This window comes from Pseudoliparis swirei, chromosome 23 (genome assembly GCF_029220125.1).
Source record: "Pseudoliparis swirei isolate HS2019 ecotype Mariana Trench chromosome 23, NWPU_hadal_v1, whole genome shotgun sequence".
NCBI classification, from domain to species: domain Eukaryota; kingdom Metazoa; phylum Chordata; class Actinopteri; order Perciformes; family Liparidae; genus Pseudoliparis; species Pseudoliparis swirei.
The window spans coordinates 10,087,688-10,115,045 of record NC_079410.1 but is presented as its reverse complement, the minus strand read 5'-3'; the positions used below and the strand labels follow the sequence as shown (position 1 = coordinate 10,115,045).

Sequence of the window (27,358 nt, the reverse complement as noted above, 5' to 3'; positions counted from 1 at the left end):
AGTCCAGCACGCACGGGATAAACCCCAACCTCTGTGCAAGGTCTCCTCCTCCCCCTCCCCTCCTGACGTCATGCATCGAGCTGAAGCTATTGCACGAAAAGAGCTGCTCGCAGCCGCACTGTGAATATCTGTATGCTCATAGCCCGGACTGTGGAGTGTGCAACGGAGAGAGAGAGAGAGAGGGAGGGAGCGAGAGAGAGAGGGGGGGCGAGCGAGAGCGAGAGAGAGGAGGAGAGGTGGAGGGAATACAGTTGGATTTGGATACAACTGGAAAACTACCAAGCGCGCACAGCACGCACCGAGTGGAAGGCACATCGACTGTGCGTAGCCAACATTTATCACCGACTCCCCCGTCCACCGCGATCGGATTCAGCCGAGAATGGAGCTCCCTGCCGCCGGAGAGCACGTCTTTGCGGTGGAGGGCATCGAAAAGAAGCGCATCCGCAAGGTAGGAGAGGAGGGCGCGTTTGCAAAACGTTGAAATGTTGCGTTTAACACGAGCCTCACCATATTTCTCTTCTCCACCATCACAGGGCAAGATCGAGTACCTGGTCAAGTGGCGAGGCTGGTCTCCGAAGTAAGTCCTCATGCAATTATCACTATCTTTACTATCTTCACTGCAATAAAAACAAGCGTAATATTGCATTAAAATCGAGTGTTGTTACCTAAAAATGCCATTTACCAAGGGCGTGCGCGCACAGAGCGTGTGGTTGTGTGCGTGTGTGTGTGTGTGTGTGTGTGTGTGTGTGTGTGTGTGTGTGTGTGTGTGTGTGTGTGTGTGTGTGTGTGTGTGTGTGCAAGGAGAGCGCGGTCGGTATGTGCTTCAGTGTATCCGCGGATGCCTTCACTAATTTATGCGAGGGAAGGGGGGTAGGCACAGCCATGTAATCCCGTTTTAATTATTTCTGCTCTGCCAGCGAATTTACGAGACAGTGGTGCTAAAATGGCCGACTGTATGTTGGTGCTGGAGCACCGTTTGCAATAGCACATAGAGCCAATTCCTCTTCTGACATGTTTGCTCTGCGGTTGCGTGTCCTGAAGGTGGATCTGCTGTCGCGGGAATGTGACTAATAGTCGTTTCCCAAATTCAATTGAGAGCGACATCATGTGGATGTTGCAGCGGACGCCGGCCTTACCTGTCCACTCCACACCGACTGCACAGTCACGCTGAAGATGTGGGAATGTGTGTGAGTGTGTGTGTGTGTGTGTGTGTGTGTGACGGCCTGTGTGTCGGTTTTGAAAAAAGGACCACGTGACAGCTGGCTGACAGTTGCTCTCTCCTCTCTACAGATACAACACATGGGAGCCGGAGGAAAACATCCTTGACCCGCGCCTCCTCGTCGCGTTTCAACACAGGTGAGCGATGTGGACTTAGGACAGGCCGCAGCGCAGGCTCCAGCTCAGCCCGCTCATACCATATATGGGCATGGGAGGAGGGGCGCTCCAGTAACTCTAGCACTGATCCCCTCCCCACAGGACTGTCTGTCTCCTGGGGGAAAGGCTGTGGGATGTGGAAGTGAGAATTCCTAAATCATACTGATGGGAAGATCGGACAAGCCGAAATATATGCATGGATGTGTGGACGTAAATTGTAACAAATTATCATCTTGTTATGGGATTTTCCGTCTCAACGGCATGCCATGACAGAAACCTGAAGTAGCTCTGTTTTGTTTGTTTTTTGGCTCGAAGGTGCACGATGGACCGTTGGGAATAGGAAAGCAATGCTCCCCATGTGGATTAAATAACAACTATTTGGTTATAATCGTATATTTACTAGTTTGAAACTGTAGAGATTAAGCAGGACAGGTGCTGAATTAGCAGCTGCACTCCAGAGCCTGGCTGTTTTCATTGAGGGTGCAGGACACAAGTGCAGCAGTTTGTTGTGGTTTCATGTTCGGGGGCCAAGCTGCTGCCTGGTGGGATTCGACTCTCTATACCAATCTGAGATCTGCTCACGGCGGATTTCATTTAACCCGAAAGAAAAGCGTTCAACGACACTAGCATTGAGGCATCAGATGCAACGGCTGCCTTTATTTTCCGATTCAATGTTGTGGAAACTGAATAGCTTACCTTGGATGCATTAATCATCAACCTGCTTTCCATCGTGGGTCAGAAGTAGGCTTAATAGAGGCCTGTAGGTAATCAGAAAAACATCAATGTCAATCTCAGAGGTTGAGATGCTGATGAATACAAATGCTGCTGTCATGTTGGCCCTGTGGCGCGTGCACAGCAACATCTTGTCTGGGTTGCTGGACTTATGAGGCCCGTGAGATTTATTCTCACTGTAGGCCACCAGGCCGCTTGTGGGACTGGGTAAAGACACGATGGCTGGGGAAAGGAATTCGCGTTTCTGAAAAGGCTAATTGACACTCAATGCTCTCCAGCGTTTCCAGTGTACGGCTCTCATATTCCCCCGCAGCCTGCTTGCCTGGCTGTGTGTGTGTGTGTGTGTCTGGCTCTTCGCTGATGGTCATGGAGTGCTGCCTCTGCGCCGTGTGTGTGGATTCCTCTCTGCTCCCAGAGGATGGGGGAGGGGATCCGACAAGGGAGGCTGTAATTGCCAAATCTTCTGTGAATAGGGGTCACCCCGTTGGACGCTGTTTGAAATTGCACACATTATAGCATTAAAATGTAGACTGTTTATTGTGGCAATTTTCTGGCAGCTCTGATAGTTTGAACATCTGCAGCAAGAGGCCGACAATAGGCTGGCTTTACACATGCCTGGTGAAGCCTGTGAGCAGCCGGCCTTCACCCACCGCTGGTTATTTATGAGCCAATGATGAGTCAAGGTTTATATCAGGGAGTAATATTTCACAGACAACCCAAGTGTTCAGTCTAGTCAGTACAACAAAAACACGCTCTCTCCTCCCTCTGCAAGTTCCAAGAGATGTTTGTTATTCGTCAGTTATTCAGCCCACATTTTGAGTGGTGGTTTGGATGTTTTCAACAGCAGCCCGTATCCCAGAAGTTCGGTTGTATTTATCCCATTTCATCCCTCCTGACCCTAATTAGAGATTGAATGTAGAAGAAAGGGCGTGCTGCAGGAGGGAGGATGTTTGAAAGACAAGGGGAGATTTTCCCTGCTGTAGCCTTAATTGAATTTTTTCCAGGATAATGAGAATATGAAATGGGCCTATTACCATGGAGAGCTATGCAAATAAGGACCATAATGCTTTGCAGCAGGTCACACGTGGGTATTCATTAGTCCCCCAAAATCTAAATTTCACTTTTGACCTTGAGTAGGTGGAAGAAATGGAACAAATACTTCACACGTCAACCTTGTAATTTTCTTTATGATACAATTAGATTTTTTTATTATTCTGAAAGTGAAACACTGGCAGTTAAATGAGATGTTGTGTATAGAAGGTAAACATGGTGCCAGAAAACGTAATTACCTTTTTGTTTTCGCAGAGAGAGGCAAGAGCAGCTGTTGGGATATCGCAAACGGGGGCCAAAACCCAAACATCTTTTACTCCAGGTAATCATCCACTTCATCATTTACGAGTCATCACGGACATGATGGCTTCTGTAGAAATGTCTTGCTCTTCTAAGCCATCCTGTCAAGTTTCGCTCTGTTAGAGGCCAAAAGGGGGGGGGGGGGGGCTGTCAGGTGTTTAAGGGCTGCAGCCATCATGGTTGCGGTTATAAATAGATTTTTTGGAGAGGGATGGAGTAAAGGGTGAAGGAAGGATGGGGTCGGGTCCTACAGCTGGATTTGTCTGCTCACTCATCGTGAAACAGGGTTTGTTGCCTGAGGTGACGCAAGCGCCGCATGAGTGCACTCATTTTATCTGCATGTTCATTATTTTCTTATGCTAAATAGCTTTATGTGCGACAAACAGATGCACAGAGAGCGTATTATTGTACGGTCTCGTTTGGTCCAAGTGAATCTATCAGGAGAAGGGTTTCTTTCAAGTCCCTGTTGGCAAAAGATAAAAATAGATGGCTGAAAGTAGCACTTGTCTCGTGCTCTGACTATTTTACCTCTGTCCTTTACAATGTAATGATATATTTAGAGAGACTTGGAGCCAATTGTTATGCAGTGACACTCCTTAAGAGGCATTCCACATTGCCAGAGTCACACGTGGCCAGCAATCAGGAATAAAGCGTGACATGTCTGGTGGCACCTCTCTGACCTGAGGTCACAGCCAGAGCGTCTTGAGCGTTCCGCTGCAGTTCCCCTTTGACAGCCCGAAGGGTCAGCCTTGTACAGGAGGAGGGGGAGGGGACAAGATGGTGGGAGGGAGATTGTAAACTGAGCACGGATTGGATAGTATATTTCAATTTCCGAAAAGGCTTCAGCATCTTGTAAACTCAGCCCGTAGGTTTGCTTATTTTAGCTGCAGTTTGAACTCTGTTAAAAGGGGCATTAAACCTTACTCCATATGCACAGTTTTTGAAAACCATTGTTTAATGGCACCAGGGGGAGAAATAATCATAGTGATGACATGGGGCTTACCTAAGCTTTGCCTTGGAGACCACAACTGTATAACGTTTAACTGTGCATGGCAAAATAGTGGCATAGTGTTAAAAAGACATTTGCCTAAAGCGGGGATGGTAAAACACAGCGAGGTGAGTGTTGCATTATGGGGAATGCAGGATCTGGTCTCCATAGAGGTTCTTATATATACTTTGGCCTAAAAACAACGTTTTCTTTAAGACCCCACTAACAAGGGCAATACTTCGTTGGCTTATTGCTTTTAGTTATTACTTAAATACATCCCAGAATTACAATCCTCATTATTAATATTTGACTGATTATATTCTTGACTTCGATGCAAAATGTTTAACTAGGTGTCTTGTTTCTTTCTTCAAGGTACCCTCCTTTGCCAGAAGATCCTGTATCCCTGCAGGTTTCGAAGAATCATCTCAGGATGCAGAGGCTATCCTCAAGCCCGACCCCGTCCCGGTCCAGCGGCCCCAGCCTCAACAGTACCAGCTCAACAGCAAGAAGCACCATCAGTACCAGCCCAACAGCCAGGAGGTCCCCGCTGACCAGCCAACAAATGGCAAGAAGAAGTTCATCTACCAGCTCAACAGCAAAAAGCACCACCACTATGAGCCTGACCCGAGCATGTACGACGCACAGGCTTCCAGGCTAAAGGAAGTGGTCAAGGTTCAGGAACCCGCCAGTAAACCCACAAATCCTGGCTGGAACTTACCGCTGGCCCTGCAGCAGAAGTGGGTTCGAGACAAAGACACAGGCTGCTTGAGCAAAGTGAAAGAGATGGCAGTGGAGGTGATGAAACCGGCTGTGAAAGATGCTGAGAGCGAACACGCCCTTAAACCCAATCCTAAAGACGCAACCCTGCCGAGCGCCGTGAGCAGCAAAATGAAGATAATCAAGAACAAAAACAAGAATGGACGTATTGTTATTGTCATGAGCAAATATATGGACAGCAACAAGGCTCATGGAGCCAAGGGTAAACACGGGGAGTCTTCCAGCGAAGTGAAACCCCAAAACACCAAACCGTCGGACAACAATCCAGCACACACAACCAAAATGGTGGAGCACCCGGAGAACGGTCTCCCAAAAGAGCTCTGTAACGGCAGCTCCCTCCCGGCTGCAGAGCATCCTATAAAGTGTTCCCCAAAGGACAGACACTTCTCCAAACCGTCACCAAGCACAGCAGAGGAATACAACACCGAGGTGGCTCGCGGTCAGGCCGACTTACCGGATGATCTTCCCCTTCAGCTGACCGCTAGCTCACCGCTTACGTCCTGGTCCGTCGACAACAACATCCCGACCCCGACGTCCGTGGACCAGATCAGGATTCCTTCTTTTCCCAACGACCGCAAGCGGAAGCTCTCGGATCCCGCTGAGGACAGGAGCGTCTCCAAAACCTACCTGACTTCCAGAAGCTTCAGCGTCCCCAGCACTGTGGCCACGCCCCCTCAGGACAAACCGATGGACCTCCACTGTAGCGGCCCCCGCCACAGCAGCACATTTACATACGAGGTTGTGGACTCTGGCAGCCAGGAGGAGCCGATGGATCTCAGCTGCCCAAAGAATAAGAAGCAGGCGGAGACGGAAGTAGCGCCGGAGGCCGAGCCTGTCGTCACAAACACGACTCGCGTAATAGAAGACACGCAGACGTCCGCGGAGAAATCGACAGAAGCACCTCTTAAAGATATCTCCCCTTTTATGGGAAATATCATAATCACTGACATTACAACAAACAGTCTCACTGTCACATTCAAGGAATTTGTTTCTTTCTGAGAACCCCTTTGTGAAATAGGACCACCAGTGACCGATTGGATGAATCCTGTTAATATGTACATATGTAAAAACATCAGAATTTTGTAAATGTTGAAATTTATAATTTATCATTCAAATTCAATATGTTTCTTAGAATGTTTTATACTGTAACTCCTCTGTGACGTCGTAGCCAAGAAAGTGCCCTCGAGGATTTGAGCGAATGCATTCAGGTGGATGTGTTCCACTGTAAAAAAAAAAAAAAACGTGTTGTCATCCGGAGCCGAATGGGATACTTTTGCTGTTGTTTCATACCTGCACCAAACTTATAACCGGAAATGTATGGAGGCTTATACATATTTTGTACTAATAATATCACTTATTTTGGTCCTGATAGAAGGTAGAGAGGATGTTGTTGAGTATATGGTGATCAAAGATCGAATTGAAAGCACTTAATTACATTTTCATATGTTGGTTTGTGTCATAACAAGGAAGAAAACAGCTGTTCTCTTGAAGTCTTATTTCACTTTTTACATCAGACGGGTTCCCTGAGATGGAATCGGCATATTTGGTTTGATGTTTTGTTTGTTTGAGGAAACAAGAGTTGCTATGACATGCAAATTCACGAAGCAGGTGTGTCTGAATACAGTGGAACAGTGGGACGCGCTCGGCTGCGTCAGCAACCTTAAAGAAATGTCCGGGTCTTTTCTTCTTTTGTCGGCTTTTGATCTCACCGTTGAAAGGCAACAAAGCCACCAGTGAACATGTCGTTGCAACCCGTTCTATTGCTATGTTGCACATTTCACCTTGAGCAAACATTTATGGACTGAAATGTGACATCTCAATGGTCTGTCGCCATTATGGAAATGGTGTCATTTATCAAACGTGTGGCTTCCCATTGAGACGTATCGATTATTATCATAATTAGATCATGATTTTATTAACTTATATTGCTGGAGTTACTTTAAAATACATATGCTAGTCTCATTAGGACTCTACTAATGAAGCGATATTCATCTCAATTAGCTTTTTGAGCTCATTGTATGAGCTGGAAAGACACACGTTACTGCTATTTGCTTTTCGAAAAAAAGCTACCAGGGTGATTAACAAGTACGTTACACAGATTAAATGTGAGTCGCAAGGCTGCCTTTGTATACTGTTACATGTGAGCCAATAAGTGCAAGCTGTTTTTATTATGCTGCTGAAAATTCAAATGTCAAAGCTGTTGGATGTAACCTACATTTGAGTCAAAATTGCCTTCCACGCACGTCTGATGCAAACCAGTAAGAATGCTAAGATGCTATAAAAATAAAAAAAAAATATAGCATATTTATTGACGTTTCATTTGTTGTAACAAAGATTCTCTCTGCATCAGAAGCTACAACTGATTCCATTGAACAGGTGAAAAGATATTTTGAGTCCGTTAGCTCCTTTTTTGTTCTCTATTTTTGTGCTTTGTTTTGTTCATTCTCGCACTTGGTTCGAAATCAAAATGATTGATATAAAGTATGTTCTACCAGGAGTTGGTAGACTTATTGCTGTTGACACAGCGTATTGGATGGTATGTTTCACAATAAAGAGAGAGAAATAACCTCTTATATGTTTCTGCATTTATATTTGATGTGTTGCTGACTATTGGGCGTACTATTAGAAAACAGTTTTTAGTGTTCAGTGAAACATTGATGTATCCTTGTTCCTGCCCTGCAGTCGTTTCTGCTGATACAGAGAACGAATTGAACAATAAACACAAGAAACACTAACTTGGTTGTGAACCATGAATAGAAAAAACAGATCATGTTGCATAATCACAAACGATCCTGCACAAAGGGCCCTCTGTATTGCTTAACTGCACCGGACAGTTGTATTATTAAAACTTTAGCCATGCATTGTTTTTCTACCGCTGCTCGACCCCAAGCAGGAATGTAAACACACAACATAACTGGAGGGAAGGCTGTTATGTAACTCTTAGATCATATCAAGAAGAAAGGATTAATGTCAGGTTATTTTGTTTGTCATGTGGATAGTGAGTGTGTATGTGTGTGTGTGTGTGTGTGTGTGTGCCTTCCTGAACAATGTGCCATATGGAGCGTCAATTATATGATGTTTAAATTGCGTCTTGAGATGGTTGTGACCTTTAACAATCATTGTGTGACTTATTTTCAATAGAGTGCTGTCTTGTAATACACTGTCACTATGACAACAATTATCCCTACTCATTGTTATCATACAGTAAAGGCAAAGTTCAGGCCTTAAAGACACAGATACACATGCAAAGCTTCAGATACACATTGGCGCATATCTCAGCTGACCTTTCATGACATTGCCAAATGTGTGGGCCTCTCGGTCTTGTCTTGACAGTATTGTCTCTATATTACTGTAATTTTATTATGTTGGATTTTCTCCACACTGTGCCTTTGTCTCTCTATTATCTTGGTTTCTTCCGAAGCAGGGGTCAACGGACAGATGGTGCTCTATAGGTTGTAGACCCCTTTGAGGTACATTTGTGATATTGAGCTATAGAATTAAAACTGATTTGATTTAAAGAGGATCATTAAAAGGCCTCAAACCAGGACTCTAAGGAATAATAAAAGCAGAATTGGTTGTTGTTACACTGGAATCTCACGTGTGTAAAGAGATTAACTATGAAATGATATAAGAGTGCATATAAGGCCCAGGAATATGTGTGTGTGTGTGTGTGTGTGTGTGTGTGTGTGTCTTCTTTAGTTCAGTCATGGGAGTTGCCTATTAAAGAATGCGACACGAACAAAGAACAAAAACAGAAACATGCAGGGACATATGTCCTCGTCTTAAATTAGATGGATGAGCCATTTTTCCCCACATCTTTTTTAAACAAGTCGTCGTTCTCTATAAACTTCCCTGATCCTGTTTTGTTGCCATGATAGTAGTAATTTCTCACTGTGGTGTTCTGGCTTGCAAGTGAGTGAAAAAAGCAACATGTGACCCTTCCAGAGCTGTTGTCTGTGTGGCTCTCATGGAGGCAAGGGTAGAGGGGGCTATGAATGTCACAAGAATTACCTCAACTTCAAATGTGATTGTCTTTCGACCTAATTTTTACTCGGATTAATAACCCGCTGAAGTGGAAACAGTAAGAGTTAATTCACTTAAAGTTCAAACATCACTGTTAGTGCTCACTTTCAAATCAGAAGAAGATAAAATCTATTAATTAACAAATAAATAACGTCCGTTGTTATTTGACCTGCAGTCTAATAAGAGCAGAAATATGACAACTAATCAATTACTCCAAACAGGCCCACATGGGACTACGCAACCAAAGACACGCGTTTCTCAGTTTCGAAACTCATATCAAATCATATAGATTTCTCTCTCTCTCTCTCTGTCTCTCTCCCTCCCTCTCTCACCCCCTCTCTCTTTCTCTATAGGCCGTTCATGGCGCTGAACCAGCTATGCACTCAGTGATGCATCCGTAGGAAACTGAAACATCGTAGAGCAAGGGAACATATTTATAGACCAAGTGTGATGTTTCACATTCCCCCTTTATCATCGCGCCCAGCAGCAGCCTGCTCAGTGTCGGTTTCATCCCCGCACAGTGCAGCCTCACAGGATCATGTCAGCAGCAGGGTCGTTTGGATAAATTAAAGCCCAGTGTGTGACCCGGAGAAGGCCTGTGGCTCAGTAAATGTAATAGATCTGAATAAAAATATGAAATGTAAAAAAATGGAAGGATCGTTCATAAATTGCGGAATCGCTGTTGACTTCCTGTATTTTCTTTCCAAATTCGTAAACCAATGGAGAGAAAAAAGCCTCAGTGGCTCTTTAATTTATTTAATTTCCATCCAGAAAAAAGCGGAATAGATGTAACTTAACAGCCTACAATAGTTGTAGCGTGCGAGATGAGAGCCGTTGCTGTGGTGTGGTCTAATATCCGGCTGCTGTAAAAAAAAAAAGAAGAAAAAAAAGGTGTTTTTTCTAATTCAAAGTTTGCGCTGAAATATGGCTTCGCAGTTTCTCGCCTGTGGGTTGTGTGTGTGAGCCACCTTCAATGTCGCCCGGTAAAGTAGGACAGTCAACAGCGAGCTGTGCGCAGCAGTTGCCCAGAAACCAGAGAGCCAATAATGTTCTCACAGAGCCAGCACTGTTTATTCATGTACGGCTGTCGCCATTGCGGCTCCCGCAGACTCACTTTTCATCGACTCACAGCCAAATATGGAGAGCCGCCGCAGCGCAGCGGTCTCTCCGCTCTCCGTGCGCACCAGCCGCCTCTCTCTCTCTCCGAGCGCAGACTGTGCAGGCTCGAGCCATTATAGTACCGACAGGAAATGTCGGTCTACACAGGCTATGACTATCAAAATGGTGGTTCATATTTCTACGGCAGCCACAACGCATCTTTTGTCCGCGGCGCGCCCGCCTTTGTCTGCTGCGCGGCGGGGAGAATTTAAACAGATAGCAGCGGATATAAATGTGTGCACGTGTGCACGTGTGTACGTGCAATTCAGTATGTTACACGTGATCGACCATGAAGACACACGACGTACATCCTCGTGTTGCGACTTCATCTCGCACATCTGCAGTAAATGATTCCACATCTCATCAACCTCACACTGATTTGCGATTGATTAGAACCCTGCATGTTTACTTTAATGCGCGTAATTTTAGGAAAATATGAAGGGATGTCATATAATAAAGCTAATGAAGAGCGCAGAGCAAGAAGTAATAGAGAGCAATGCATGTGTAGGCAATATTTCTCAACAATACAAACATTTCGCAGTCAATTTGTCTCAAATAACTGTGAATATTTATTTCGTGATGTTAGTTTTTAGCTGCGTCTCCCTGTGAAAGCTGCAACGTCTTTAACAAACTGGCCCGCAGCATCAACCCAAAGGCGTGGATGGTGAACCTTTAGCCCTGCTTTATTCATCTAATGAATACTCGGCGCAGGCTGCATATTGTATTCATTTTAAATAGAGAAACTGGAAAAAGGGAAGAAAATCGAAGTAACAATCTGAAAATGAAAACGATCCAGTATTGTTCCCATGCTCGATTGTGTGTAGAGCATTTTAAATTAATTAGATTATTTTTTCAAAGTAGAATTTGCTCGTTGGACGGATACTGTGGATGACCTGGAGGCCTCAGCAGGTATAGACTGATTATGACACGATGACGTGTCTCTTGGCGCATTTAAGATTACAAATTTGTAATTATTATTCTATTTTATTTTAATTTCAAATTAATACCTGATTAAAGTAAAACATTGTCCCTGAGGCATACAGAAAAATAAGTTGAAGCTCCGCCCTCTCCTTTTCAACATTTATGGTTAATTTGTGTGATTAATATTCCGATTAAATTGTATCATTACGACCATCAGTGGTTCAACTTATTCCATTAAAGCTGTCTGCTGGGCAAAACCCCCAAGTATAATACTAATGATACAATAGTAATCATAATAATGATAATAGTAATTATTATTTGCTTCTGAGTGCAGAAATACAACATTTAAGTTTAATTAAATGAACTGTGCTTAGAAATAATAGATAACACACAATAATAATTATAATGCAAATAATAATGACAAATATTAATAACATTAATATTTTTGATTTATAATATTACACAGCCAATAACCGAAATATCAGTGACAACCGATGCTCATGACGACATTTAGCCTGTACGAGAAGATCAAATTAATTATTTTCTAAGATATGGTTATTGTCTGTAAATGAAGTAAATATTCCTCCATTTACTGGCTTTCAATACTTTGTAGATTTGTGTTAACTTGCAGAAACGTAATCTAGGTAAATCACACTCTGCCCTGGATGAGGTCCAGTTGAACAAGTTACACCTTGACTCAAAACTTGCACTTGACATATTGTTATTACTCCCTCTGAAAAAGGCTGTGAATAATGTTTTTAAGTGAGGTAATCGACATCCCTGCGGTCGTTTTGGATCATATTTGCTCCTCGTGTAAATTGGTTCGTCTTATAAAATGATATTAATGATACTAAATAAACTGACGTCACTTCATGTTTCCGTGAAATATTGAAGAAAAAAATATAGCTTCTGCAATGATCATTAAACCCCGATGGTCTTTTTTGAAGTGTGTTTTAAAATCGCAATGCGCCAAAGTCAAATTAAAAATGACATGGCACTACTTTCTGACGATTTATTTTAATATTCATCCCCTGCGAATCTAAAATTGTCAATTAAACTATATCGTTTGTATTATAATTATGTTCAACAATCAGTCGTGCACCTTTAGATCAAAATCAAAGCTTGTCTGAGGATGACAGAAACGGGCTGATATCTGACCTTTTATGTTCCTTTCTGGCACATTTGAACACAGGGATTTGTATTGTAAATATATTGATTTTAATTATATTGTTGAATTATTCATGATTTAACACGGATAGACTAATATATAAAGATATATTGTCTAAATGGGTTTAGATTCCGATCTGTTGCGCCTGTGGAAGACACCTTGCAGTCATTCTCTGATTAAATCTCTTATTTCTTTATTTTAAAGAAAGTGAAATTAAACTTGTTTTAATTAATATGTTGGTTCGGGCTCAATAGACCAGCATCAGGGACCTCAGGGGGTCCGTGGGTCCGCTCCGGGCGCCTCTGATTGCGCTCGTCCCACTGCGCCAGACATTCCTGTACAGCAGCCGGAGCAGCGAGGCTCCGCCCCCTCGCTCAGAGACCCGGAGCACGTAGCAACAACTGAGCCAATGTGCTCCACTGCGATCCGTCCCTCCGACTGCGGTGCCTGGCAACAGAAAAAGACGTGATGACGTCCTCTCCAGATTGCGTATTATGGGATGTGCGGAATTAAACAAACCCAAGGAGGACACGGGGAAGCATAACATATTAAAAGAGACCGACATAAACGAGGTGTATGAATCATGGAGCTGTCGGCTGTCGGTGAGAGCGTCTTCGCCGCAGAGTCCATCATTAAACGGAGAATCAGACGGGTAATTTGCTTCGTTTTCCACCCACGGGCGCTATTACGCAACCATGTGTTTGCACAGCGCCAGTGGGCAACCCGAACCTGAATGTATCGCGGTTCTGTTTTGCAGGGTTGCTGGGAATATCTGGTGAAATGGAAGGGCTGGTCTCAGAAGTGAGTATTGTAGCCGAGGCTGTGAAGGACAGCGCTCCATCCTGGCCGCTCGAACAACTGCACCAAGTCAGCCTGTCGTATATATATATTTATATTTATTTAGATCGTGGATGTGTGTTTTTGTTTTAATCATATATCATCCGTTATCTGTGCCGTAGTGCAGTCGATATCATGTATATTCCCGGTAGCTCGTGAGCGCCAGTCAAAGGGGTTGTGAACGCCTTCAGCCGGGATGTATCCCGGTCCCCACTAGCTTTAGCCACGGCCGGGTTCACCATGTGTCACTGTCCGCTACGTCGTCTGTAATTGCGGCGCCAGCAGCGAAATCGCGGTGATCAAAGTATTCCACCGCGCGCGCTCCTGTGTGTACGTGCGCCTTGACATGCACCTTCGCCGCAGGCATGGCCACGAACAGCTGTCCTCCTTGTTGTTGGCACACAGGTTCAGCACTTGGGAGCCGGAAGAAAACATTCTGGATGCGCGTCTCTTCGCCGCCTTCGAGGAGAGGTGAGGCCTCCATGCGGGACCGGGACCGCGCCGCGCCTCCCGGACCACAATAATGGCCGTTTGCGTGAACACATTCAGTCGACATTTGAGTCTGTACATCATGTTATTGTTCACAAAGAAAGTGGTAACAAGTGTCAGTGGAGCGAGTTGAGTCTGTTTCCATAGTTCCAATGTGTGCGACCATTTTCTTATCACGAACAGGTGATCTGCTTTCCTACATTACTATTAATCTTGTAGCCTATTCAAATAAAAACATCCCAAACCCCCCACATTTCACTCCAATATTGTCAAAGTAGGGCATATTTATAATTATTAATTATAGAATAAATGAAAAAGATAGATTTGTTAATGCCTGGCGAATCTTTTAATACTTTTCATTGTTTAGGGAGCGCGAAAAGGAACTGTTCGGGCCGAAGAAGAGGGGTCCCAAATCCGAGACGTTCCTCTTGAAGGTGAGTGCATCTTTTGATGCGCATATCTCGGGGTTTCATTACAACTTCTCACCTTACTGATGCGATACACATCAGTCATGTTCATGATATGACAACAACAGTCATAGTTCATATTTTTGAGACTGTTGGACTTGGATTAAACAAACGTGTTGAGTGACAATGTGTCTGCTAAATGACACGTAGGCTAATGTAAACCGGATGAACATCCGTCAGTTACACCATGCATGTTTGTTTACTATAGGTTACATTGGATGTTTGTAAATTGTTAAACATCCTGGACATGTTATATATTAGTTGTATGTATCTGATGTAAATCAGTTGTAGGCCGAGGCGTTGAACGTTCAGTGCAACCAGTCAGACCTGCAGCTGCTTCTGCTAAAACTTTAAATTTCCTCTGGAGATCTCTGGGAAAAGCTCCTCTGATAAACAGTATTTGCTCTGTCCTCAGGCCAAAACCAAAGAAAAGATGTATGAATTCAGACGAGAGGCTCCGAGAGGGATCGAGGTGTCCTATCCCATCCCGGAGCCTGTCGTAACTCCGAGGGCCCGGGAGGGTTTACGCACTGTGGTTCCCACAATCTTTCCACCGAGTTCGGTCAACAGAGGGGAAAGCGTCCACATCCGCCCGCCAGAGCTGGAGCGGAGGCCCAGGCCGACTCCACCAGCTCATACGACAGTCCAAGAAGCTGTTCGGATCCCCAAGAAGAGAGGCCGCAAACCGAAGCTGCATGTACATTATGATAACGACGACGAAGGTAGCTCCGTCGAGCCGGACGCGAAGCGGACCAGGCCAGCGGAGGAGCCGGGGTCACACGGCTCGACCAACATGTCCCGCCGCGTGCTCCATCACGGAGAGACGTCCGATCACAGCCTCATCCAGCTGACCCGCAGGTTTCAGGAGGAGACCACCATAACACCCAAACACAGCAGCGGGCAGAGACACGCAGGTCTCTCTTCCGACTGCGCATTCAGTTCAGATGTGCGCAAAAATGATCCGGAGGCGCGGAGGACTAAATGCGGGTCCATGTTGTCTATTGCTCGGCCCGGCAGCTCCGGGGAACACCGGAGACACCAGGCGAAGGATTGCTGTCTGCCCCGGGCACAACCTGCTGCCCTCTCCACGCAGTCCGAGTCCATCCATGACCAGCCCCCGCGATCGGCCTCGACCTGGTCCCCCAGTGTCACCAGCCTGGACTCTGTGACCGTGACAGATGTCACCATGAACCTTTTGACAGTCACCGTCAGAGAAAGCAGCACCGAGAAAGGCTTCTTCCGAGGGAAAAAATGAGCAGGCCACGCACGCGCTTCGGATGTAGGTCAGAGGAAGCGAATATGCGCGTTCTTAATTGTTTAACACGCTATAACTAACACGCTTACTGTAATACTATATTTTTGTCTATGTAACTGTCAAACGTGTACATACAAATATTTAATACGCTGCTGAGAAAATAAAAAAGTGATTGTGAGTTAATGTTTTTGTTTTTGTCCTGTCGTCTTATTAAGATGCTATAGTGTTCTGCTCATTTAAAAAAAGTTTTCCACCATGCCATTCATTATAAAACAACTTTATCGTATTAGACTTCTCTCAAATGCATTCAACTATTGAGTGTGACAGTGTTCCCTCAATAAAAAAAGGATTTAAGTTCCAAAGTTAAACTTGAGTTTTAAATTAGAAGAGTGCACATCATTTCCAGTCATGTTTTAGCTTTAAAGCTTTAACTTTCTTTCTTAATTCCCAAACGCAATATTAATGTTTAGGCATCTTGATCACATCCAAAAATATAAATGAATAATATATCTCAATTTGCAGGACAGTTATACTCCAACTTCAACATATTTAGCGGATTTAATAATTACCCATTCCTATCCTTAGTCCCTAATCCCAAACGCTCTGACGGTGGAATATAGATTTCGTTTTTCCTTATTCCTGCTGAGCAAGATTTAGTTTGTACGAAATACTCTTTACAACAATGTGCGAACGTATTTGAACAGATGCACAAGCTAAAATAGACTAATTTGTATTTAGAAAACAAATGTATTTTTCTCTTGTAATTGTGGGAGCTTTCTGTGTGTGTGATCTCACCGGTTCAAATCCGACCACAGGGCCTGGTCTCAAATTCCGTTATTATTTCACATTCGCGTTCATTTGAAGTTCTTTAATTTTTTGTTTTGCAAGTAGGCCTGTTTGCTAATATCTTATGGAAATGTCGCTTATACATCTGTGAGGCGTTGTTGGACCATACCTATACCTGCATATTGTTCATCGTCCATCATCATCGTTATCTTCATCATAACGGTAGACGCCAACGGGCCTTAAAGCTGAAAGAGCGAAACTCGCTAGTGTCTACATAACGATGATGATGATATTAATATTATTTATTGTCAACAGTGATCAATTTGATTGCTGTATGCAGAATATATGGAAACTGAATCACAGAAGTGTTTCCCAAACTGTGACCTTGTCATGGTTGAGTAACCGGAGATAATCTTTTTCATAATTTCTTCCAGGCATTAAACTGTGTAATTTTAAGATGTATAATATAGGCCGTAATGTTTTCAATAAATTCAGAGTGTTCCCAGTTAGGATCACCTTGATCCTTCAGGCCTCTCCACACCACACGAAGGATCCAGAGGCTTCAGGCACAAAGCCTCCATTCATTTGACTTTGCTTTGTCTCTCTGAGACACATGACCCAATCTGACCATCCGGTACTGTAACAACTGTCCGTCTGGTTTCTGTCTCGCCGATGGCCATTTAAAACGTGACTTACAGGCTCATATCTGAATTTGGTCTTGTGGTTTAATGGAACATGGTGTTGAAGTGCAGTTTCCAGAAATGCATTTTGATGCAACCTTCCTTTAAAAAGGTGTTGCAACGTCGCCAACTTTGCCTCGTCTAAACTGCTTCACATATCTTGTTCTGCATTCATCTCTAAATAGTGTTGTCAATATACGTCTCTTTTTAAAAAGTCGTGACTGATAATATCTCCAAAACATCGAGATTTACTCGAGCTTGCGAAGGCTTTTCCTGCAGCTGTGACAACATCTGGCCAAATTCTCCATATGAGTGTAATTTACTCAACGACGCACCCATCAAGAACCTCGGCCCTTTGATGTGATGCTGCCCGGGGGCCCATAAGCAATAAGCTATAAGCAAACCTCTGGAGAGGCTGCAGCCGGCCGAGCTCAGAGCGGCCTGCCTAGTCACGCTCCACAGACTTCGCCTCCACAAGATGTCGCCACCAGCAAACACCTTGACACGGTGCCAACGCGTTCTCTCACAAAGAGCCGGCGAGCTGGAGTGAACGCACTCAGCCGCGGTGGATGGGTCATTGCTGAGAGCTGGTTACGTTTGTACTCATCGACGATATTAGTGGCTGTTGAGTTACAGACTCTCACGCTGGAAGCCTGCGGCAGCAGATTGTTGTCCTCCAGATGTGAGGACGTGGTGCGCTGCATCATCCCGCCACTAGATGAAGCTCCAGCACAGACACGCGGATTCATTTTTTGCCGGTGGATGATAAACATAAACCGATTATATGTTCTTAAAGCACTGTCTGTCACGTAAAGTGTGACTTAGGAGGTAGGTTTGTTAATTCATAAATAAATAAATCTCAATTTGATTGATTGTACTTAATTGTTTTAGTTCAGTTTTGCCTTTTTTCAGGAAAAAGGCAAAAAAATGCCCTTTAACTTGAGTAAAGATACAATAATAAACTACGGACAGCCTCTCAGAAGTAGAGGAATTATTGTGCTGATGTTCAGAGAGGCTTTCAAACTCTCTCTCTCTCTCCCTCTCCCTATCTCTCTCTCTCTCTCTCTCTCCCCCCCCTCTCTATCCCCCCGACCCTCCTCTCTCTATCCCCCCCCTCTCTCTCTCCCTCCCTCTCTCTCTGCTGAGTCGCAGAAGAGCGCGCGTCCTCTCACCGACCAACAGACATAACAAACCCTCTCGCCATGCACTACCGTCAACTTCTGTCTGGATTAGTTTCTGTGTGTGCAGGGTGAGATGTTGTCTCGTGTGATCATTTTGATGAGTATCCTGGGTCTTCATTTCCGGAGCTGTGCAACTGATCTGTGCAACTGGACTGGAAGGTGAGGAGCTTATGTCATTTCTGCAAGGTTACATGCCTTTAAAAGAAAGAAGAAGAAAAAACTATTTTAATTCTGCAGATTTAAAGTTGATAAAAGCAATTAATTAATTATTTACATTTACAACTGCATATATGATGCTTATTTAGATAGTTAGGAACATATGCACATTTATGAATGAACTAGCATACATTTCATATAGCGGTAGGCTATAATGATCAGATACAGGAAAGTCTGCAGTCAGTGATCATGTGTAGCCCATATTACATTGTGTTTTTAATAATATACATGGAATCTGTATAGGATTTCTTACAAATTGATAACGCAATTGGTAACAATGTAATACATGCCATAGGCCTACAAAGCAATCATTTTAAATTTCACAATTTTAAATCCTGTCGGTTTCCCTTGCGGATCCAGCGGTTTTGCAGCTGGTGTGGACTCCAGGATTGTGCTGCAGGTGCAGCTGAGCTGCACAGAGGGCTCGGTGCGCTGGATTTACCCGGGCCAGGCTCTCCGAGTGGTCCTGGAGCCCAACCTGTCCACCGCCATGCGCACCACCGTGTGCATCAAGCCGTCTCCCTCTCTGCGTGGAGCCAGCGTGTTCATCGAACGGGCCGGGCAGCTGGAGCTGTTGGAGACGGAGGGCGGGCGGCCCGAGCAGCAGGTCTTCTGTTTCCGGGTCGATGGACCCCACAGGCCCGCCATCTACCTCCAGTCCAGCCCGCAGAGTGTTGGCTCGTGGAGCCGCCGGACGATGGGCTTCAGATACGAGCTGCTGAGCAACAGGAGCGCTGTGTCCAACGCGGGCCACACGGGGCTTCAGGGTGAGGGACCCTGTTTCATGTTGCTTCAGGAATGAAATGCCATTAATCATGCGTAATACATTATTAAATAGATGCGTTACAGGCCATTGATAAGGGCAACGTGTGATTTGCCATGCTGGTTGGGAAGTTCCTTTTTTCTAATGGGCCCGTCCCTTTTGGAAAGAGGCTGCATGGGATCATAACCCAAATCTATTTAATACACAACTTAGTAAGCATGAATTCATAGATGCCATCACATAAAGTATCTCCACAAAAATAACCTGATGGTGAATACAATTGTAATGTATTGCGTTACCTGTCGTGAAGTGTGAGGGACCAACATAGCCTAATTCCTCTGGGAAATAGCGGTCATTTTGATTACAGTCCCAATTGCTGACCGGGGTATGCAGCTGCTGGTCAGTTGCGTGTTTTTGTCTGGCTGTCTGGTTTCCATCAGGGAGACAAAGCAGCGAGGACAGAGCAGACCACAGGGCGGCTGGAGGGCACCGGGCCAAGGGCCTGAATTGAGACCGCAAATACACTGCAGATTCCACAAATGCCTTTTCATTGTGCATGTCTGTTTATTAGCATTTATCCATGTGTGAGGGCCTGTCCCCAACGAGGTGATGTCATCCTACGTCCATAATAGACAGCTGCTGGTTTATCTTTTCTGAATTGCCAGACTGGCAGAAGTGTTTGACTCCTGCTGTCTCCTGCATGGGCAAAGGGTCATTCAATTAGGCGGAGACAATAGGAGTCGAACACGGGGTCAAGACTAGTGAAGGTTTTTAATCTGGAGGCGTTCTGGTGGGCAGAGCACTCAAACATCGGAGCCACATTCCTCCATCGAACCCCTGGTTTCTGCTCTTTTTGATGTGAGGAGGGAGATGAATAACGTTGGTATGCGGGTCAGATTTTAAGTCAGGAGAAGTGACACCCATCCTTCAACGTCAGCCATAGCGCTTTGGGTCATGCACGGTTGGGGGTGAACGATTGACAGATTTGATGTAAGTTTCATCTTTTAATGACATTTTCTTTACTGATTTTTTATATTCACAGCGTCGTGCCAACCCTGCAATAATACACAACTCCTCATGGCTGTCTGCAACAGTGACTTTGGTGGGTACATATTGATCTCCCACCAAGACATACTGGGGCCACAAAGTAACGTGGCCCGAATTAAGAAGTTAGAGTTAAATGAAGAGAAAAATATAAACAAAACTGAATATGTATGAGGTTTAATCAAAACAAAGAGATATCCAACTAGTGGCTGTCATTAGCATGAAATATATACCGTCATAAATAACAGTGAAGTATGACCTTTCTACGACTTTCCATTCCATGATTTATGACTTTCTTGCTCTGAAACACTAAACTATGATGTTTATGACTTATTATCTCTCATGACATGTTTTACTCTGACTTTGTTTATGACATACTAGGATTTGTGTGTTGTGCCTCATACAAACCTGCAGTGTCCATTCTCAGTTATGGGATGGATGAGCAGTTTAGGTGTAAATGGAGAAAAACAAGAAAAGAAAAAAGAACATGTCGCAAACCTCTAAGAGTTCTTCATTAAAAACCCACTTGTTTTTCAGATTTTTCCTTTCATTTCTTCTAAGTATCTTCTGCTTTTTGTTCCAGTGGTCCGAGGCTACATCAACAACGTCTCCCACGACTCTGTACGCCAGACGTCGCTGGTGGAGGTGTCAGCAGAGCGCGTTTACTGGCAGCGCAGCGGGGTGTTTGAGCAACAAGCGGCGGCCTCCAGATCCTCGCCTTCCGCCCTGCCTTGGCGTGGACACATACTCACACTCATGCAGTGCCACGTGAAGCCCGGGGACGGAGAATTCCTCTTCACAGGGTCAGAACACTTTGGGGAAGCCTGGTTAGGGTGTGCCCCGCGATACAAAGACTTCCTGTCGGTCTACCAGACCGCATGGGCAGCGCGTCAGAATTCCTGTGACTTCCCTTTGGACTGAGGAAGTTTGTGGGGATGTTGTGCCTGGAAGGTGGCATCAAGCATCACCAGCATGGACAAAGTAATTGAATCTCTGGTGGAAAAAAAATTCACATTTAGAGGAGCAGAGCAAGAGCAAACAGCAGGGCCTCCTGCACTGAGGCTCAGATAGGGCCGGCCTTTGTCTCCCTCCCATCACTGCCCTTACTCCTGGGAGAGAGAAAGAAGGGGTTGGGTTGCTGCTCTCTCTTTGTGCTTCTCCCCACATCAACTGTTGTTCACTTTGCTGCTCTGTGTGTGACAATTGCCCCCCTGAACCGAGAGAAAGAAGGAAGCACAGCCAACGCCAGTTTGTCACAGTGAATAGGCTTGTACATATACGATTGTGAAGGTATTTCTATTCTGATTAATCTGTGCTTAAGTTTCAAATCCTCTTTGCGTCGTCTATTTATTTGTGTTATACCCTACGCATGACCTTTGAATTACGGAAAATGTTTTTTGCATCTAATTCAGAATCATTGTGTTCATAGTGCAACATAAATTCTTAACTGTTTTAGTGATCACATTCATTTTATTTAATAAAGAGAATTTATAATATTGACCAATCCAGATAAGAATTGGACATTCATTTTATTTTTATTGTGCACGTTGTTTTCCCCTTACATCTGTTGCATGTTGTTTCCATATTGGCATTTCAGTTCAACGTTTAGCTTGGCTTATCATTGACCGGACATAATAATTCTCCATGGCATGCAAGAATAAGCGAACATCAATACATCATGATAACATCACCTGCAATTCACATTGTGTTTGTTCTTGCTCACAAAAAATAAATAAAACATCCAACATTATGATTGGCTGATTTTTTTTTTATATGAAGGAATAATCTGATCAGAGTATGTGTCTATGTGTCTGTGTGTCTGATGAAGTGTTTAGAAGTGAACAGAGCGCCCGAACAGTGCATACAAATCTAAATTTCATGAGGCCCTCCGGTTCACAAGAATACTCTGGGCCCTTAAGGGACAGGGTTAAGGCGTAAATGAACAAACTTTTTTTTTTAGGAGAATGGGATTTAGAGCTGAAGAAACCTATTTAGCCCCTTATCCTTCTGCCTCCAATCTTTCCCCCTGTAATCAGATTCTTATAATAGGATATAGCCCTACCATAAAATGAAACACAAAATCTCCTTAGATGGCGAAAAGCTCTGAGCAGATTGAATTGGAGTTTTTCTTTTGAGTTGTGTGGCCCCTCCGTGGCCGAGGAGACGAATGGACAGATGTGAGGCCCCAAAGCCCGGGGATCCTCCCTCTCAGCCCCTCCCAGAAAAGGGGAACAATTAATTGACTTTAAAAGCAACTGCTTTCTTTGCCTATTCCACACTTCTCCTTGGCTGAGCAGGGCTCACAAATTGGTGTGTTGAACTTTTTATGAGGACTAAATAGCTGCCAATGAAAGTGTAAATGACTGTGTGGTGAATGGGGGCCACACAATGGCCCTGCCGTGACAAGGCCTCCAGCAGACATAATGACCATTGTCACAGCTGCCGTCATCTAGAAACCATCAGGGCTCATGAAGCTAGAGGGCTAACTGTTTCTTCGGACTGATTTTGATATTGTATCCTCTTTTCTATTTCTCTATATCTCTTTTCTTTCAGTTATTTGGACAATTTTATTTAAGAAAAGCACCACATTAAAATAAATGCGATATGTCTAGTCATGTTCTGCCTTCATCATATCCACATAAATGATGACAAATGATACCTCTTGCAGAATTGGCTTTTGATCAATTTTTTAAATCCCCTGTAAGAAGAAAAACCTTTTTGGTGTTGACCCAGAAGTATCTATGTATGTAAGACATAGTTCAAGAACAACAAATTACTTTGATAAATGTTGCCCAAAATTGAAACATTCCAAAAACCTTTTTTATCCAGTTTGAAGTCTCCTCCCTCATTATTGTCCCAGGGGGCCACCATGTCACATTTCCAAGCAAAATATAGCCTCTCTGCAGGCTTTTGAGAACACACCATTCTCAGCCCTGGGAATTCCAGCAGGCTCTCATGGGGAACGAGCCCAGGAGGGCTCGGCCCGGAGCTGCTGCGTCGGTGTACCGGCAGGAGTCCACCCAGACTTGGGGGGTAATTGGTTTATCCCACCGCCTGGCCCGCTTTCCCATGTGGGCCACTGCTGTGGGGAGGCCCAGGGGTACAAATGGAAACAGCATGAGCCTCTCTAGAGCCGAGCAGGCATTCACGGCTCTAGCTATAGAGACCAGGGACAGAGAGCCCGGGACACAAAGCTGGAGCAGAGATGTATCTTGGCTTTGAAAAGGTTGCCATTTGGTCTCCTTTTAACGTTGAGCAGCATTATTGGTTGAACATTTGAGGTAATTGAATTTTAGCTCAAGCTTTTTTGCAAATCTTTTTTTCAATTAAAAAAGTAATGAGTTTGAGAGTTTTTATTAAATCTCTCCTTCTGAAAGTCATCACTCGTGCACCTGCATGTCTTTGGACTGTGGGAGGAAGAAGAGAACCGGGAGAAAACACCACGCTGCCACTGGGAGAACATGAGAACATGCACACTACATACAGAAGGGCTGGCCCAGCATTATTTTTCAAATTCCAGTATAACACATTTTAAAAAGTCATTCAAATAGTTATAGTTTACTCCAATCAATGTGAATAAAGTAAAACAAACAGCAACACAATAACCTCATGAAACATTTAGGAACAACACGCCTTGAAAGTTTTCAAAAGGCTTATTATTTAATATTAAATGCTGGACAGTTTTTTTTACACCCTTGCAATGAATGAGCTATTAATGTCCTGCATGTCATGCCATTTGCCTGTGACTGTATTTTTTACATTTTTTTAATCACCAATATTTTGAAAAATTACAAAAATATATACAAATGAAATAAATGAATATGTATCAGAATTAGTATCAAAATGTTTAATTTTTGCATTGTTTAAATGTATCGTCCATCCCGACGCACGAGTTGACTTACTATCTACAATTCAGTTGAGCTTCTTTATCTGAAGTAGTGGGAGCAGTCTCATCCTAAATAACCCCATGAGCTAAGCATAATATCACATTTTAGCACACTTTGTTTTATAACCATGACCCTCTGTCACTCGTACTCCAGAGTCAAGATGCACACTTAACGTGGCCAAAAACTAAAATAAGTATCTTTATTATGTGAAAAAGTTTTATTTTACTGGACAGCAAAGAAAGCATAATCATGCACGCACATCTTAGTGGAGAAGCTTGTAACTGTAGATGATAAAACCATCTCGTGATTTTTCCCACTAAAGTTCATGCACAGAGGATCTTATTTCAGAATGACTCGGATCTTTCTGTCTCCAAGCAGGAATCTGCAAATAAGAAGAACAAAGAACAGGTTTTTTTCTGTTTTAACTGTTGAGTTACAGTAACTATATAAAATAAATAGAGGAACATTGGAATTTTTGAACGTGTGATGTGTAAATGTTGAGTTGCACCTACCGAACCAGTGCCGCAGCTATCAGGCCTCCTGTAATGGGTCCCACCCAGTAGACCCAGTGATAACCCCAGTAGTTGTTCACTATGGCTGGACCGAAGGCTCTGGCGGGGTTGAGGCAGGTGCCAGAAACATCTCCACTGGCCAAAAAAAACAGGTATGAGATCTTCAGATGAGTTTCACATTATTTAGAAAACAATATTCATGTGAATTGTAATACACGGTCATTCCGTATTTCTGCTTTTGCATTACTGCTGCAGCATAAACAACACATCTTACAGTCCCTTGGGAGATGTAGCTCGACAAATGCAAATCAGATGGGACATATTAAATGATTTCCCTTACAGACAAACCTGTCAAATATTATAGATGCATCACTACATGATATCAAGTCATAACTCATTTTACGTTAAGACTTCCCTCATACTCTTCCACATTATTGTAGAAATTAACTTTGCTTATCTCTCGATTCACAATTATTTTTCCTCTCACTAATTTCTCCTCACCCGGCCAAGATGTTGATGACAACAGTGCATCCCACCATGAAGGGCACCAGGGGGCTTCTGGTCTGGGTGTTGACCGCCCCCAGCAGCACCACCATGGTGACCAGGCAGGTCATGGCGACCTCTCCGAACACAGCTCCCCCGACCTCACTGTCCGGCTGCAGCAGAGCAAACGCCGCGCCGTGGGCTTTGAGGAAGTTCTCCCTCGAGGTCATCATCTGTTGGCGGCAGCGAAGATTAAAGTCTACTTCGTGCACACATGAGAGAGTCTAAGTTGGATGTTTTATAGGATACCGGTTCACCTTCGCCATAGAAGCTCCAAGCACCCCTCCCAACAACTGACTGGCAATATACGGGGCCACCATATTCATCTCCATCCCCCCACAGAGATAGATGGCGAGGGTGAATGGGGGGTTGAAATGGGCTCCACTGCAGAGGCAAAAGTCAAACTAATTATGGTCTGCAGGTAAACTTCTGGGTTTTTGGCAATGCTGTTTTTAGGCTTGGCGCTTTTACAGGATACAAAGTTCAATGTTTGGTGCATCCAGTATCTGCCTGTAATTTCCCGCTTGCGGGATCAATAAAGTATACATCTATCTATCTATCTATCTATTATTTGCAGAGGATGAAATAGTTTAATGCAGATGGAATGAATATATGCATGGGTATACAAGACTGATTCATCCACACAACTATTTTCTATAACATTATAACCTTTAAGTGAAAGAATAATGATTGTTTTGCTATTTTTGTTTAATGTTCTCAAACAATTCTTCAAATAAAGATATTTGTACTAAAAGCCATCATCGATTGTTTTGAAATCCTGTTTCTGATGAAAATGTGATGCATTGTCCTTTTAGCATAAAGGAAACAATTCTATCATAACAAAAAAAAGAAGGTTATTATCCATGGTGCACAATAAACGTGATGCTCCTCACCTGATCTCAGCCATGCAAGCCACCATCACGGCTACAGCCAGACCGTGCACTAGAGCAGGCTGAAGCCTCCCTGCAGACTCCACATTCTCGATGACCGACACACACCCGATAAACACAAAGAAAGTAGTTCCCACCACCTCGGCCAGAAGTGGCTGAAATAGCTTCTCAAATTTGTTCGGAGGTCTGGCTGGAGCCGCCGTGGACTCTGAAGGCATAAGAGAAGCCCCAACTTCACCCATCTCCATCTTCTCATGAGCCATGAGTCTTCAGTGAGGTCTGGTGGTCCGAGCTGAGGATGTCACACTGACCAGCGGACTGACCAGACGTGTGCATACACATATATCTATGCCTGCTAATCCCACTGACCTTGGTGCTTAAGGTTAGAGTCTACGTGGAGTTGCTCCACTGACCTTCTATGAACTCACTAACTCTTTTTCTTATTAATCCAGTTTGTTCATTGCATGCGCTTTTGTTAGTGCACTTGCAAAGGTGAATATTTCATGCATTCTCTGACTAGTTTGTGAACTGTGCCATGAATTGTTTAAAAATCAGCTTTTTTTGGTCAATGATTGGAACTTAATAATGTGCGGCAAAGTTAAACAAGCAGGTATTCAGATGCTACTTTTCCATGGCAGGGACTATGGCAATAAATATAAAGATTTCTCATTATGTATATGTTACATATTTCTCTTACTTTTGATGCAGATAGAGTGGGAATTCAAGTTGATTGATAGTGCTGCAACAAAAACACAAGCCTAAGGATGCCAAACATAACACTGGATAAATATTTTACCCCAGAGCAAAGTCTGGTTTCAAAATGGGCAATACATTACCCAAAGTTACAACTTTAGTTAAATAGTATATTTTCATGAAAAAGCAGATTCCACCCACTAATTAATCATTTCTTAGAAGATGGTCACACATTAAGGGAAAGAGTGTCATGGAGGTGACCTCAGAGAGCCTGCAAACAGACTCTGGAAGTGCACACCGCCACACCGTCAACACAAAAGTGAACTGTAATTCTGATGTTTCCTCTTCTCATATGGTGGATTGTTTATATTTAGGACATCTTATAAAAAACTAAACTGAAGATGTGCCTTTGGTCAAACGAGGATAATGTTGCACAGTGGTTAAAATCCTATGGATCAACGGAGATCCTTTGGATTGGTTCTATTATATATATATATATATATGTATATATACATATATTATAATAAAATGCAAACAGAATCCATCTTTTGCATTTTAAGAGCCTCTCCTACTTTTTCTGGCAATAATTGGGCAATATTTATATGAAATCGGACTATTGATTTT

General features: G+C 43.8%; 4 protein-coding genes across 4 annotated transcripts; 3 read left to right on the top strand and 1 right to left on the bottom strand.

Annotated features, from left to right (window-relative positions):
- Positions 1–107: 107 nt before the first annotated feature.
- Positions 108–7,792, top strand: cbx4 (chromobox homolog 4 (Pc class homolog, Drosophila)). Its single transcript, XM_056407813.1, has 5 exons — positions 108–448; positions 534–577; positions 1,291–1,356; positions 3,412–3,478; positions 4,817–7,792. The coding sequence occupies exons 1-5, from the start codon at positions 380–382 to the stop codon at positions 6,218–6,220; spliced, it is 1,650 nt and encodes a 549-aa protein (XP_056263788.1). The 5' UTR covers positions 108–379; the 3' UTR covers positions 6,221–7,792.
- A 5,115-nt stretch (positions 7,793–12,907) lies between these two features.
- On the top strand, positions 12,908–15,727 carry cbx8a (chromobox homolog 8a (Pc class homolog, Drosophila)). The gene is made up of 5 exons (XM_056407891.1): positions 12,908–13,143; positions 13,249–13,292; positions 13,734–13,799; positions 14,185–14,251; positions 14,700–15,727. The coding sequence occupies exons 1-5, from the start codon at positions 13,075–13,077 to the stop codon at positions 15,537–15,539; spliced, it is 1,086 nt and encodes a 361-aa protein (XP_056263866.1). The 5' UTR covers positions 12,908–13,074; the 3' UTR covers positions 15,540–15,727.
- A 2,449-nt stretch (positions 15,728–18,176) lies between these two features.
- On the top strand, positions 18,177–21,959 carry LOC130189177 (meteorin-like protein). The gene is made up of 4 exons (XM_056407893.1): positions 18,177–18,345; positions 18,763–19,169; positions 20,208–20,267; positions 20,793–21,959. Exons 1-4 carry the CDS (start codon positions 18,260–18,262, stop codon positions 21,128–21,130), a joined length of 891 nt encoding a protein of 296 aa, XP_056263868.1. The 5' UTR covers positions 18,177–18,259; the 3' UTR covers positions 21,131–21,959.
- A 2,149-nt stretch (positions 21,960–24,108) lies between these two features.
- On the bottom strand, positions 24,109–26,304 carry aqp8b (aquaporin 8b). The gene is made up of 5 exons (XM_056407896.1): positions 26,045–26,304; positions 25,409–25,535; positions 25,110–25,324; positions 24,609–24,743; positions 24,109–24,478 (listed from the first exon to the last, which is right to left on the bottom strand). The coding sequence occupies exons 1-5, from the start codon at positions 26,302–26,304 to the stop codon at positions 24,436–24,438; spliced, it is 780 nt and encodes a 259-aa protein (XP_056263871.1). The 3' UTR covers positions 24,109–24,435.
- Between the last annotated feature and the right edge of the window lie 1,054 nt (positions 26,305–27,358).